The sequence below is a fragment of the Zonotrichia albicollis genome, chromosome 2 (genome assembly GCF_047830755.1).
Source record: "Zonotrichia albicollis isolate bZonAlb1 chromosome 2, bZonAlb1.hap1, whole genome shotgun sequence".
Taxonomy (NCBI): domain Eukaryota; kingdom Metazoa; phylum Chordata; class Aves; order Passeriformes; family Passerellidae; genus Zonotrichia; species Zonotrichia albicollis.
In genome coordinates, this window is record NC_133820.1 from 25475739 (window position 1) to 25488083 (window position 12345).

At 42.4% G+C, this 12345-nt stretch overlaps 1 protein-coding gene across 2 annotated transcripts; it reads right to left on the reverse strand.

Moving 5' to 3' along the window:
- Positions 1-762: 762 nt before the first annotated feature.
- Positions 763-8871, reverse strand: PRDX4 (peroxiredoxin 4). Of its 2 annotated transcripts, XM_005484360.4 has the most exons (8): positions 8500-8871; positions 6646-6763; positions 5586-5702; positions 4919-5041; positions 4171-4301; positions 2433-2467; positions 1206-1252; positions 763-886 (listed from the first exon to the last, which is right to left on the reverse strand). In XM_005484360.4, the coding sequence occupies exons 1-8, from the start codon at positions 8789-8791 to the stop codon at positions 883-885; spliced, it is 867 nt and encodes a 288-aa protein (XP_005484417.2). In that variant the 5' UTR covers positions 8792-8871; the 3' UTR covers positions 763-882. The 2 variants fall into 2 exon arrangements, with proteins under 2 accessions (XP_005484417.2, XP_005484416.2); XM_005484359.4 differs by lacking the exon at positions 1206-1252 and having other exon boundaries at positions 8500-8857.
- Between the last annotated feature and the right edge of the window lie 3474 nt (positions 8872-12345).

Below are 12345 nucleotides of genomic sequence, written 5' to 3' on the forward strand. Positions count from 1 at the left end.
ATGTTATTTTCACTTGAAAGAAGAAATTCTTGTCCATCAGCCACAAGAGTTTCTGATGATCACACGTCAGTACTTATCTCAGGAAAGACTACAACTGTGTCCTTAAAACTAGGAGCCACAGTTAGGGAGTGGATTGGGACAGGACACTATCCCCCACATCCATCTGTTAACAGTAAAGGGACAGGGCCAAAACTCAGGAAATGTGAAACAGAATCAATCTTATCAGCAAATACACTACAAAATTTAAGCATAGAAAAATTTACTGGTTCAGCCCTTGAATCACATGAACTGGTAGAGGTGTGGTTTTTTCAGTGCAGATGTACTGATTTATATACTGTAGGGTATGTTCTTACTAGTTGAAAAATGTTTTCAGGCTTTACACAGACTGGAAATTTTATTCAGCAACTGTAACTTATTCCTGGCTTTTAAGTTAGCTGCTTGTCGCTGGACTACAGACAAATGTACCATAACCAAGTGGCTCTTTCCTAGCTGAAGTTTCTAGAATGTGACCAAACACACAAGATTTTTGCAGAAATTAAATAATCCATTAATAGGAAAAGTCATGAATCTAAGCCCAAGATGCTAAGTGGATTTGGGCAAGACTGAGCATTTAAATAAAACCTAAAGAGAACACATGTATTTCATAAGAATATTCTCAGATAACTAATGAGGTACCTGTGCTTCACACAGGTTAGACTTCTGTTTAAACAATGAGCCCTTTAATGTTTTACTGCTGTTACATATTAATCAAACTCACAAAAGTACCAAAATTAATGAAATTTTATTGGCAAAAATCAAGTTGGATGTGACCTATTGAATTCAACAGAAGTGAGCCTCAGTTTAGTTTATCAAAATACTTCAGTTTTCCAGCTGGATCTGGAATTATCTGTGCAAGAAAGAAAACGAAAATGTTAGCCAAAAACCAAAGCCATGAAAACACAGCAAACTATAAAGCCAGAAAAGCACAGTATTTCACAGTAAGATGCTACTGCCAACTCACTTGCAACACTGAAGAGCAATTTATCAGTTGATTAGGTACTAGATTGCTATTCATCTCTAAAGGTACCTAGCAGCATTAGCAGAGAGATTCAACCAATTGAGGCATGAGAGAGTGCAGCCTACCAAAGGAAGAATTTTGACAGCTTGCCCCAAAAGCAAGATATTTTGGTAAATATCTGTAATCTAGAGGCTCAGAATTTACTTACAGTTCTTCCCTTGGCCACCACACTCTCATGGCTTCCTCTGGTTTGATCTAATTAAATCAAACACATTTAGAAGGCATGACTACATCTTTGAGAAAGGCTTTTTCAACTACTCTGCTATTGTCTGCATCTTTTGCACAGAGGAGGTGGAGAATGCTTAAATACTGCTTTACATTACTAAATTGGCAGTGTTGGAGCTGTTAGCATCATCACTGTCAGACTATTTGTTAGAAAATATATCCATGTCATGTTATGTGGGTGATCCTAGTTATGGAGGGCAGAACTTTTCAGTGCCAAAATACAAATGTTGGGCCAGCCCACCCTCTTTCATTTTACAGTCTTAAATATCCAGCTTCCCTCATTATGATACTCCTTTGCTAGCTTGAAAAAATTGACTCCCAGCCTCAAGTCATCCTAGGAAACTTTCCTATCCAGCAAACAAACATGGTTTAACATCAAGTAATCATGTACAACGCTCACTAACTCTGCTTAGAGGCTGCTGGGACCTGGTTTTTGTTGAGCCAGCTCTTTAACAACAGTGCTTTGTCATCACCAGATGGTTCAGAAGGAAGCCACATGCTCAAGTAAGTGCCAGTGATCTCATCTGAGTGAGGCAGCTCAGACCTCTGATGAAAGTTTCATTATTCTGCTAAGGCTTGCTCTGGGCCAGGGAACACAAACAAGTTCAGTGAGTGTTTATGTGAACTCTGACTCCTCTGCCTCCAGTCCCATGGAGCCCAGGAGTAGCAAAGAAGGGAGGGGAATTGCACAGCAAAGCACTGCTCCCTGCTGGAGTGCTGACAGTGACACTGGCTCTGGCACACACCACAGCAGCCTGGGAACTTCTTTTTTTAGGTAGTGTCCAGGATGTGCAATAAGAACCACCAAAAATTTATATGGACAAATAACCAAGAAGATACAACAAACTCAAGAGTTTTGAACTTTCCCTCATCAGGAGTTAACAGGAAAAAGTTCTTGATCCCAAACTCACTGCTGGTCCAGTGAATTTTGTTCACACACCAGGAGTTTGAAACAACTGGGAGATGTCTAGTGTGAGGGAAACAATCCCCTAATGAAATCAATAGCAAGCCAAATGGTGTAAGTTTAATAATGTGACATTACTCATACCTTCTCACTGGAAGTTGCTGAGATTTTGGATTTGGCTCTAGTAGAAATGGTAACTGAGTGCTTGTTAGTACTACATGCATGTTAATATAAACAGTGACTTACTGTTTCACTGCCAGGTTTCCAACCAGCAGGGCAAACTGAAAAAAAAAAAAGACAAAGTTAGCTCAAGTATTTTTACACACACAGACTTTTGTGTTCTTAATATTCTCTTTCTGACCTTAAAGTAAAACACCATGAAGTGTCACACGTCAATATCTGAAACTATTAAATGTGCAGTTTTCTTTACACATGGGATGGTGACTGAGCAGTTTACACCTGACACCACCCACCACTCAGTTACCTGAAAACTGCAGATCTCTGGATGGATGCCTGTGCCTTAGTTTAATTATTGTGTCCTTCTACACAAGTACAGGCAATGCAGTATCTGAGAATGAACACCTATTCTAGTAAAACAGAAGTTTTGCAATAAAATTCAGGTGACTACATAGAGACCTACATTTCTTTCTTTAAAATCAAAACTAGGAGCATGTTTTAGCAAAGAGATGAGTTCAAAGATTTCACAAGACACAATTTTATTTGTAACCTTGCTTAGGAGCAAAGGGATTGCAGCATGTGCTTACCACAGTGTGGCTGGGAACCCTGGGATCACCTGAACAGCTGCATATTCTGGAGTAAAGCTCTCATCTATTCAGAGCTCTCCCTCTGAGGCTTCAGCCCAAGCAGTTATGTCATATTACACTGCTTTAAGACAGGCTGGCAGACAAAATACCCTACATGCTAGTAGGAATGGTGGAGAACTGTTATTCTGTGCAAAGAAACCAATGAGGAGTCTACAGAGGCTCTCCTCAACATTCATGTAAAAGCTGGGAAAAAAGTGGTATTCTGTAAGCACTGCAAATCAACATTCTGTAAGCTAGCTTTGCACTAAATGTGGGAAAATTTCCTTAGTCAGATGTGCATAGCCTAAGTATCAACACCTATTTTTTCAAGTCTGTACAGCACAGCAGAATAATGATTTGTACCTTCATAAAAAAGTACTTTCAAATGCTTGGAGACATTGAGTTGAACTGGAAGTTAAGTTGCTAAATGTGTATTCATATCTAAAGAAATCTCCAAATAAGTTATGTCAAGAAACGTCAAAAAGTTCACCCTGTGTGCTTGAACTGGAGGAATAAGAATTCTTGATACAAAGTAATCACAGAATCACAGAATTTCTAGGTTGGAAGAGACCTTTGGGATCATCGAGTCCAACCCATGTTCTAACACCTCAACTAGATCATGGCACCAAGTGCCTCATGATGATCTGGAGATAGTAAAATTTCTTTGTTGGGGAAAGATGATCACTTACACACAAAGTAATGGTGCTATAATTTCCACAGTATCACCATGTATCTTGACATAAAATACTCTCAATTAGTTATCACATTCTCAATTAGTTGTCAATTAGTTGTTGGTATCCTCACTGAACAGCACAGGAAAAGAATGGCCTGCATCTCCATTATTTTAGTATGCAAAAATGTACTGAAATATTGGGCCTCATTCTTCACAGCCTCATATTTTGTAAAAATTTATACTTGTGACACATGGTGCATCATGCCAAAATTCAGAGTAGAGGAATGCTTTATGCTCTCATTCTCATGGATGTGAAGCAAAATGTAAATTACTATTCTAGAAACAACCTAAGGACCTGGGACCACAGAAACAAGCAGGGCAATCAAACCACTTCAGTGCCTGTATGAGGCCAGTCCTTAATGCTACTGAGCATCTTTCCTCCAAAAAGCTAACACAGCTTCCAGGCTAAGTAAAACAATCTTCAATATGGCAATAGTTAAAAGAGCACCTTCTCCATGTTTGTCTGTGTACTGGAATGCTTGCACTAAACGAAGTGTTTCATCCACTGATCTCCCAACAGGAAGGTCATTCATTGTGATCTGTCGAAGGATTCTCTTATTGTCAATAATGAAAAGGCCTCTGTGGGTAAAAAAATTGTGTGTTAGGAAACAGAATTAATAATAGTGGTGTTTTCATGCAGTGTTTTATGTCTGCTGGATGGGCGGAATTTGATCTTTATAAACACCATGTAATACCACCAGTAACCTACTATTCTTTACCTGAGTATCAGAGGACTTAAGCTGAGCTCCAGTTAAAACAAAAAAAATAAACTTCTTTGCAGAACTGACATAGAACTAAGCTCTGACAGGCCCTGCCAGGGGATGCTACAGATGCCAAGGCATTACAGGGATCTCAAAAGAAACTATTCAGTTTTAGGCAAATGTATCTTTTCAGGTAACCTTAGTCTTGACTCCACCTGCACTTGGGAGGTCCCTGAGCAACTGCAGTTCTGGGGAATCCTGCACATTTCCCTGCCCTAGGTAGACACTGATGCCCGCTGTTAAACAGGATATCAACCTTGACCCCTCTTCTGACTCATTATGACTACATTTTTTGTGTTCTTCAATATTTGCTACTTGCCATGAATCCCCAAGTAAAAGCTGCTCTTAATGAAAAATTTCAAATGCTTTTTTAAATATAAAGCAGGAAGTATTACCCCAGTAAAAACCCAACCAAACTGCAACCCAGTGAAATACCTGAGTGTATGTCCTTGATCTTCCAGATACACTCCATAATCCTTTGAAATCTGGTGTGTCAGATCAGAAAGAAGGGGAATCTTCATTGGTCCAAGTCCTCCTTGTTTACGAGGAGTATTAATCCTTTGAAGGAAAGGAAATAGAGATGTATTTCTCATATTTATATTCCCTACACAATCAGGAATCACAAACTACATCAGTATGGACAGAAGGATTTAGTGCAAGTGACATTTTTTCTGTTCTGCACACAAAGGGGATGAACAGTATTTGTGGCTTGAACAAAATGTTCAGTACATCTTCTGCAGTTTTGGCCACATCTGTTAATGATGACCTTTTTCTTATCAGTTGCATTTGCTTTATGCCAACGTGCTCATGAACTGGGACAAATGAAGCATTTACTGACAGTTTCCTTAATACTTTCTTTTTGTATTAGTAGTATTTTTTGGACTGAGATACAACATATTGCAATACACATTAAACAAGCTTAAAAAATAAAGGTACTTTCACACACTAGGATTAAAATTTACTTTAAATATTTGTGTCAACAGCATCTCACTTTCACACATTATGATTTACCTCCACAGGCTAAAAATCTGAGGAGTACTGTTCTTTTGCTAAGTTGGAACTATGAATAATGTTTAGTGAAAGACAAGGGAAAGATACATACCAGGCTAAGTGAGTGAATTTTGAGTCCACAGAACATGCTACTACTTCAGTATTTATTGCTCTGAATTCTTCAATTCGGTCACTGAAGGCAATTATCTCAGTTGGACAGACAAATGTACTAGAAGATTGAAGACAAGATAAAGTTAGAATTTTATGAGAAAGCCAGTAAATTCTCTGCCTAACTTAAAATTGCATATTTATAATAAATTATTTCAGCTTTTGTTTATGTTTATTGCTCTTTCAAGTATTTAACCAAATTGCTGCCTGACAAATCCTCCACCCTCAGACTCCAGCTTTGTTACAAATGGATTATTTCTGAAGACTATAAATCTATGGTTGTTTTACAATCTGGATTCAGAGCTTGTACAGTTACATTTTTTTTAGACTTTACAAATGTGGATGAATTTAAGCACTATAAGCCAATTTTTTCAGAGGATCATACTATAATTTGCTGTTACTGTGCAAATCTACAACTTTTAACCAATTTGTCTTCAACTTTTTCTATTACAGAAGAACTAAAGTAGTAAAGCTAATGATGATATACTATTAAAAGTAGTCATGCATCTCTGTCCTCTTATCTTCATTTTGTGGAAAAGAATAGGATTGTCCTTTAAAAGCAGAGATGTTTTCACTCAGTCAGTGAAGTTACTGCATTCTAAATAAAGGAGGTTAACGCCAAGTGCTCATAGGATGCTATGGGATGAGCTCCACCTCTTGGATATATTATATACACTCTAGAAAGGACGCTGTCTTCTACTTGCAGCTCTGATTTACAGCATAAAACAGAACATAGACTGCCTAACTGGGAAACTACAAAGTTGTTTGTTTTATGTGGAGACACAAATTAGTGGACACAGTTACTAGGACAAAGACTGTGTTGCAATTTTACCAATGACATGAGAAAACAAATGCAAATAATATATCTTCTTCTGTCACTTCTTTCTTCTCTCCTAAATTCTTACCAAACAAAAAACACAAGACCTCAAAAAAAGAGAAGAATTAATGAATTATGAATCCAGTGTAGCTCCACTCAGTGGTATGCTTGCAGTGCTCTTACTTACAAGTCAAGAGGATAGAAGAAGAAGACAAGATATTTTCCTTCATAATCTGTTAGCTTCAGCTCTTTAAACTCTCCATTAATGACTGCTGTTCCCTCCCAGTAAGGTGCTGGCTTGGAGACTGAAATGCAAAGAATGTTGAATTAAAAGTCAGAATATAACACCTGTGTTCAAACCAAGCTGCCCAAGGACAGCTGTTCTTCCTTTTGCTTGAAAAACAACCTGCAGCACAGTTCTAAGATGAAATACTTTCTAAACAGGGGGGTATGGAATGATGAAGAAATAAAGGCTTTAGTACACACACAAAGTAAATAATTTGACCAACTTGTGCTCACACATGAGCCCTGTTGATCACTGATAATCAAGGCCACACAAACCTTATCTGGGCTGACTGAACAAACCCTGTGTGCACTGCCAGCTCAGGGCACCTGCTAGACTGAAGGGGAAAGCTCTTTAATACTGCAGGTACTCTCATTGTTCTGCTAAAAATAGCTGTTGGGAACCACAAGCATAAGATAGTTCAAACTCACCACTTTGCTACTTTTTAACCATGGAAACCTGTCTGGAATTCTGGTCCACAAAAAATACATGCCATAACATGGTTAAAGACAAATGCCTAAAAATGTAGCATATGTTTCTTAAATTACAACTCCTAAGCAAATTTTAACTTGAAGATAGCTGTGTTTTAAAAAAAATCCAGCTGAAAAGCATGAAATATATTTACTATTCCTATCAGACAGGATTAACCTTGAATTGAAAATATTAAAAATTAATCTACCAGGTTCTATTTTCATACCACTATGAATTCTGAGGCAAAGGATAGGGTATGCTGGATTTCAAGGTGGTCTGAATACACTTGCCATGTCAAGGACACTGACATACAGTTCCAGCAAATTAGGGAAAAGCTTCAGAGAAAAATATATGGAATCTTAAATATTATCTGGATGGTGTCTGAATTGTTTGGTGGTTCTCCTTTGTTAGGCTGACCCCCAGCTGCAGAATATAGCTAGCAAGGATGTATAACAACGACCTTCAGATTAGGAGGCAGAAGGAAAAGATATTAAACAAAATATTGCATATCTTGACCTCTTTCTAAATTGAGGTAGCTGTTTTTGCAGTTATAAACTTCAGTCTGTAATAACTTACATTGCAAAGGGAGAACAACCCAAACAGTATTGGTTACAAATATCTTGGCTGCTTTTCCTTTTTTTTTTTTGGAGCATCTGCTTGAAAACGTTTAAAACAGAACATATGCCCTGGTTCAGTAATGGAAAAGGATTTCAAATTGCAGATAATATCTGTGTGATCTCTCTGTACTCTGTGTCCTGCAGGACAGGACTTTGAGCAGTGTCCCTGAACACCTCCCAGCGATGCCATTTGCGGTGTTTGTCCCCACGCCTGTCACCTACAGCACTGAAAGCGCATCAGAGCACAGGCACAAAGGCAGTGCCGGAGGCAGTGAGTTACGAGGGGCGCCCGTTCATTGTTTCAGATCGCAGTGTGAGCACAGAACATTCCTGTGGATCCCCCGAAGCGCTCCCCTCAACTCGTTCGCCATTTCTGGAACCGCGGACCTCGCTGGACGTCCCTGAGACGGCGGCGGTGACCACGATGGGGATGCAGCTCTGGAAGGAGCCGCTCCGCGCTCCCCGTTCTCCATTCTCCCCTGCCCGCCGAGGCCGCCCGGAGGCCGCAGCCAGAGCGGGCTGGGGACGGGAAGGGCCCGGGAGGCCCCGCGCTCCGCCTGACGTGGCGCTGCCGCCGCCCCGCTCCACAGCCCCGAGCGCACTGCGGGCACATCCCCGCCCCAGCCCCGGCCCCGGCGCTCCCCGCAGCCCCGCCGCGCCCGGCACCTACTCTTGGCCTGGCTGAGGTGCAGCGAGTGGTCGGAGACGGGCAGTCGGGCCGCCTCCCCCGGGTACACCTGCCCGCCCGCGTAGTAATGGCACTGCTCATCCCCGCGCTGCCGCGCCGGCCGCGGCTCCTCCGCCTCCGCCTCGCCTTCCAGCGCTGCCGCCAGCAGGAGCAGCAGCAGCGCGGGGCACCGGGCTCCGGCCCCGCCGCCCGCCTCCATGGCCCGCCGAGCCACTGCACGTCCCCGCGGCGCGGCGAGGGGCGGCGGCGGCGGGGAGGAGCTTGGCCCGCACATGGCCAGACTCCCGCCGCATGGCCGGGCCGGGCCGGGGCTCAGGGAGGGGGCCCGAGGGGCTGGGGCTGTGTCGGCCCGGAGCTCTGCACAGCTACCCGGGGCACAGCACGGCCACCCCGGGGCAGATCACGGCCACCCGGGGTTCGGCACGGGAACTGCATCCCGGCACAGGAACCGCATTTCGGCACAGGAACCCCATGCTGCCACGGGAGCCCCATGCCAGCAGAGCCGCCCCGGGCCCTGCCCAGCCCTGGGGCGGGCGCTGAGCGCGGGCAGGTCTGGCGGGGCTGTGGGCTCGTCCTCCCCCCTCGGAGGAAACGGGGAACGATGTACGTGTGTAGAGAAACGGGAAAGAAGGCGTGTGTGTGCTGAGAGAGCGGGCACGTATCCGAGTGATTGCAGAAGGAAACTGATTGTGAGAGGTTCCCCATCTGCTATCATCGCTTATCTGTGGCAGCGCGGGTTCTGTGGGCAAGGCACCACTCGCGGTCATAGCCAGCTGTGCCGAATGCAGATTGTGCATTCTGGCCGCATGAATTCAGGAAATGCAGAAAAGGGTACTGCCTCAGGCCCAAAACCTTGAATTGGTGCCAGCTGGGCAGCAACTCGTGAATGGGCATCGTGTAGTGCACGTGGTGACTGTGTAAGAGTGTGGCTAGGCAGAAATGAAATAATAAGTGCCTTAATTCACAGAAGAGACCTTTAAAGATAATCTATTCTAATGCCCCTCCAATGGCAGGGTCATTTTCAGCTAGATCAGGTTGCTCAGAGTCCTGTCCAGCCTGACCTTGAATGTTTCCAGGGTTGGGACATCCACCTCTGGTCAACTTGTGCCAGTGTTTTTTAATTCGAAACCATTATTCCTTATCCTATCACAACAGGCCCTACTAAAAAGTCTGTCCCCCTCTTTCTTATAAGCCTGCTTTAGGTACTGGAGGGCTGCTCTGAGGTCTCCCTGGAGCCTACTCCAGGCTGAGCAACCTCAAGGTTTGCAGAAGAGATGCTCCAGCACTGTGATCATCTCTATGACCCAGATGCCTTGGTTAAAGTTTCCCTAGTGAGAGGTCATTTTTCCCAGTGCTGAGTGAATTGTGGTTCATCTCACAAAACAATTACATATGTCACAGATAAGCATAGACAGAATGCAATTCCACAGTGCATTTAATAGCAAGATTTTGAAAACAGTAAGTAGGCTTTGACAAGCAGTTAGTAAGGCTTTGCAGCACAGTTTCTGGTTGAACTAGGCATACCTACTGGACAGGTACAGGTCAGGTCATCTGTCAAGTGTATCAATTAGATTGTACCCAGGGTCCTTAAAAATAAGGGTGTGGAAGAGCTGGAGCTGTCCCTTATTGAAAGTGTTGACCTTTTGTGCTTGGAGCAGTGGATGTCATCCATCCTCTGGGACAACTGGTGGTCCAGTAACAGCTCTCCAGACTGACAATGTCAGGAATGTCTGCATTGCAGCCTGTCTCTGCATTTGTGAGAAATGCTTCAGGATGCTGTGGTACCTGTGCCACAATGGATGGTATAATTTCTCTTTATTTTTTTTCTCCCTCAAATGATACAGAACAGGCGTGTAAAGAGCGGAGGCAAAAGAATATGCTGAGGCCCATTTTCAAAGAATAGAGGCTCTGCAAAAGAAGAAAAGAATTAGCAAGGCACCTGTGATTATGCATTGTGTCTTGAAAATATCCTAATATTTTTCTGGTTTCCTGTAACAGATTTCACTCTTTAGAAAGAATCTTCATAAAATTAAATTCACAGGGTGGTAGAAACAAGATCTTGCAGGCATGCTTGGACTTCTTAACCTATGATGTTAGTGTTCCTTTCTCCCAAAGCTTGGACTTCTCTCCAGAAAGGACTCCTTTTCTTCCCATCTCTTCTCGTGTTTGCCTTTAAATTCCAGTCTAGGTTCTACAAGTTAGGGTCATGCCACTCATATCCTTACTGCCACAGTAATAATCTTCCTTGGGCCCACCTGAAGGAAGGGATTGAAGATTACTGAGGGTCAGCAGTGTAAGGCTCTGGGACTGCCCTCTCATGAATACAGGAGCAAAACACCTGCATATTTACCAGGCTTGATCAGCATGTGTGGAATTATAAAAAAATTGTATTAAATGTCTGCCTAAAGGGGAAATGGACTTGATGGCACATGAGATCCCCTTGTCCTGTTTCTTCCACAGGGAGTTGGTGGTGGCCATTCTCTGTTTATACCTCCCCAAGTGTTGAAAGCGGGATAAAATCTGTTATTTTCAGTGCTGCTGTTTGAGTTTGACACCCTCTATCAAGGTCATGTCATTAAAAAGAGGATGAAGAAAATCTCTTTGCTCATGTTAAGCACTCTGGCTGTGGTGGAAAAAAGCACTTAAACAATCTGTGTATTCCCACTGATCTCAGAATCACGCAAGCTTTACATTTAAGCTTGCTAAAATGTGTTGATAGATTACTGTCTTACATGGTCTAACTCTAGTAGCACTGAATTTAATATCAAGAGTTCACAGAGAAAGTTATTTTGGTTGGCCCTGCTCTTTTCTTTGTGCTGGTGTTTTGAGCTGTAGGAAATGGCAGTGATTTGAAAGGTAGACACACAGTAAGATTGTTTAAAAAAAGAGCATTTGCAAGGTATGCACTTTGCATAATGTTAACATCCTTCAGTTGAAAGATATTCCAATGTATCTGTAAATGAGAGAGAAAAGCAGTAAAATCAATGCAGTAAAAATAGAAAAAAAGCAGGCCTCTGATGAGTTGAGAAAATGCTGAAGGAAAAAAATGGGTTTTATCTGCAGAATATGATGTTAGTTTAATAGTGCTAATTTGAGTTTCATATGTGATTAAGTGTATATAGGCATGGAATGGAGTTCAAAAGAGCAATAAGAAAGACTTTCTGGCTGATGCTGTACTCTCAAGACTTCTGCAAGTGATTAAAAAATGAAAAGTATTCATAAATGGAATCAATGGTGAAATACAAATACATATCACTATTCAGAGTCTAAATGGAGAAGATGGGCAGCATTCTTTCTTTTCCCAGTGATTAAATACTTGACTGAATGCTGTTTGAATTGGTGATATTAAGTGATGCTGTTAAAATGTGATAAGAGAAACTGCTACCTTCACCCTGTTACACAGCTCTGCTGAAGCTGGGAGGGCTCAGCAGGTGTAAAGGGAAATCTCCTCAATCCTTCCTTTCCCCCACTGCACTCAGGCACTGTTCCTCCTGTCATGCCCTGTCCAGGCCCATGAGGAAGGTTCAGCTTTGGCAAAGGGCAGGATGGTGGCAGGATGTCATTGCCATGGTGGCACTGAAGCTATGTAAGCAGGGAGTGATTTAAGGTACTGAAGCAGTTTAGAAGTGGTTGTGGAGATTCTGTGTGGTAATAAAATACCTCACTGCAATTTAAATGACCAAACATAAAAATATCTTGGAAAAATTAGTGTAATAGATTGTAGCAAGATACCGTCACCATTTCCTGGAACAGATGGAGCAGATGTTCAATATTGTGCTGGTGAAACTAGCAGTTGGCTTTATCCTCCTCATGGTTTACAGGGACATT

What these genes read in the sequence shown, in the direction of transcription:
- PRDX4 (XM_005484360.4), bottom strand. Translation starts at nt 8,791, where the DNA reads ATGTGCGGGCCAAGCTCCTCCCCGCCGCCGCCGCCCCTCGCCGCGCCG. An exon ending in CACAGACAAACATGGAGAAG is followed by an intron (nt 2,468 to 4,170) that starts GTGCTCTTTTAA and finishes TTTTTTTTTCAG; the next exon opens with TTTGCCCTGCTGGTTGGAAA. An exon ending in GGAAACCTGGCAGTGAAACA is followed by an intron (nt 1,253 to 2,432) that starts GTAAGTCACTGT and finishes TGATTTAATTAG; the next exon opens with ATCAAACCAGAGGAAGCCAT.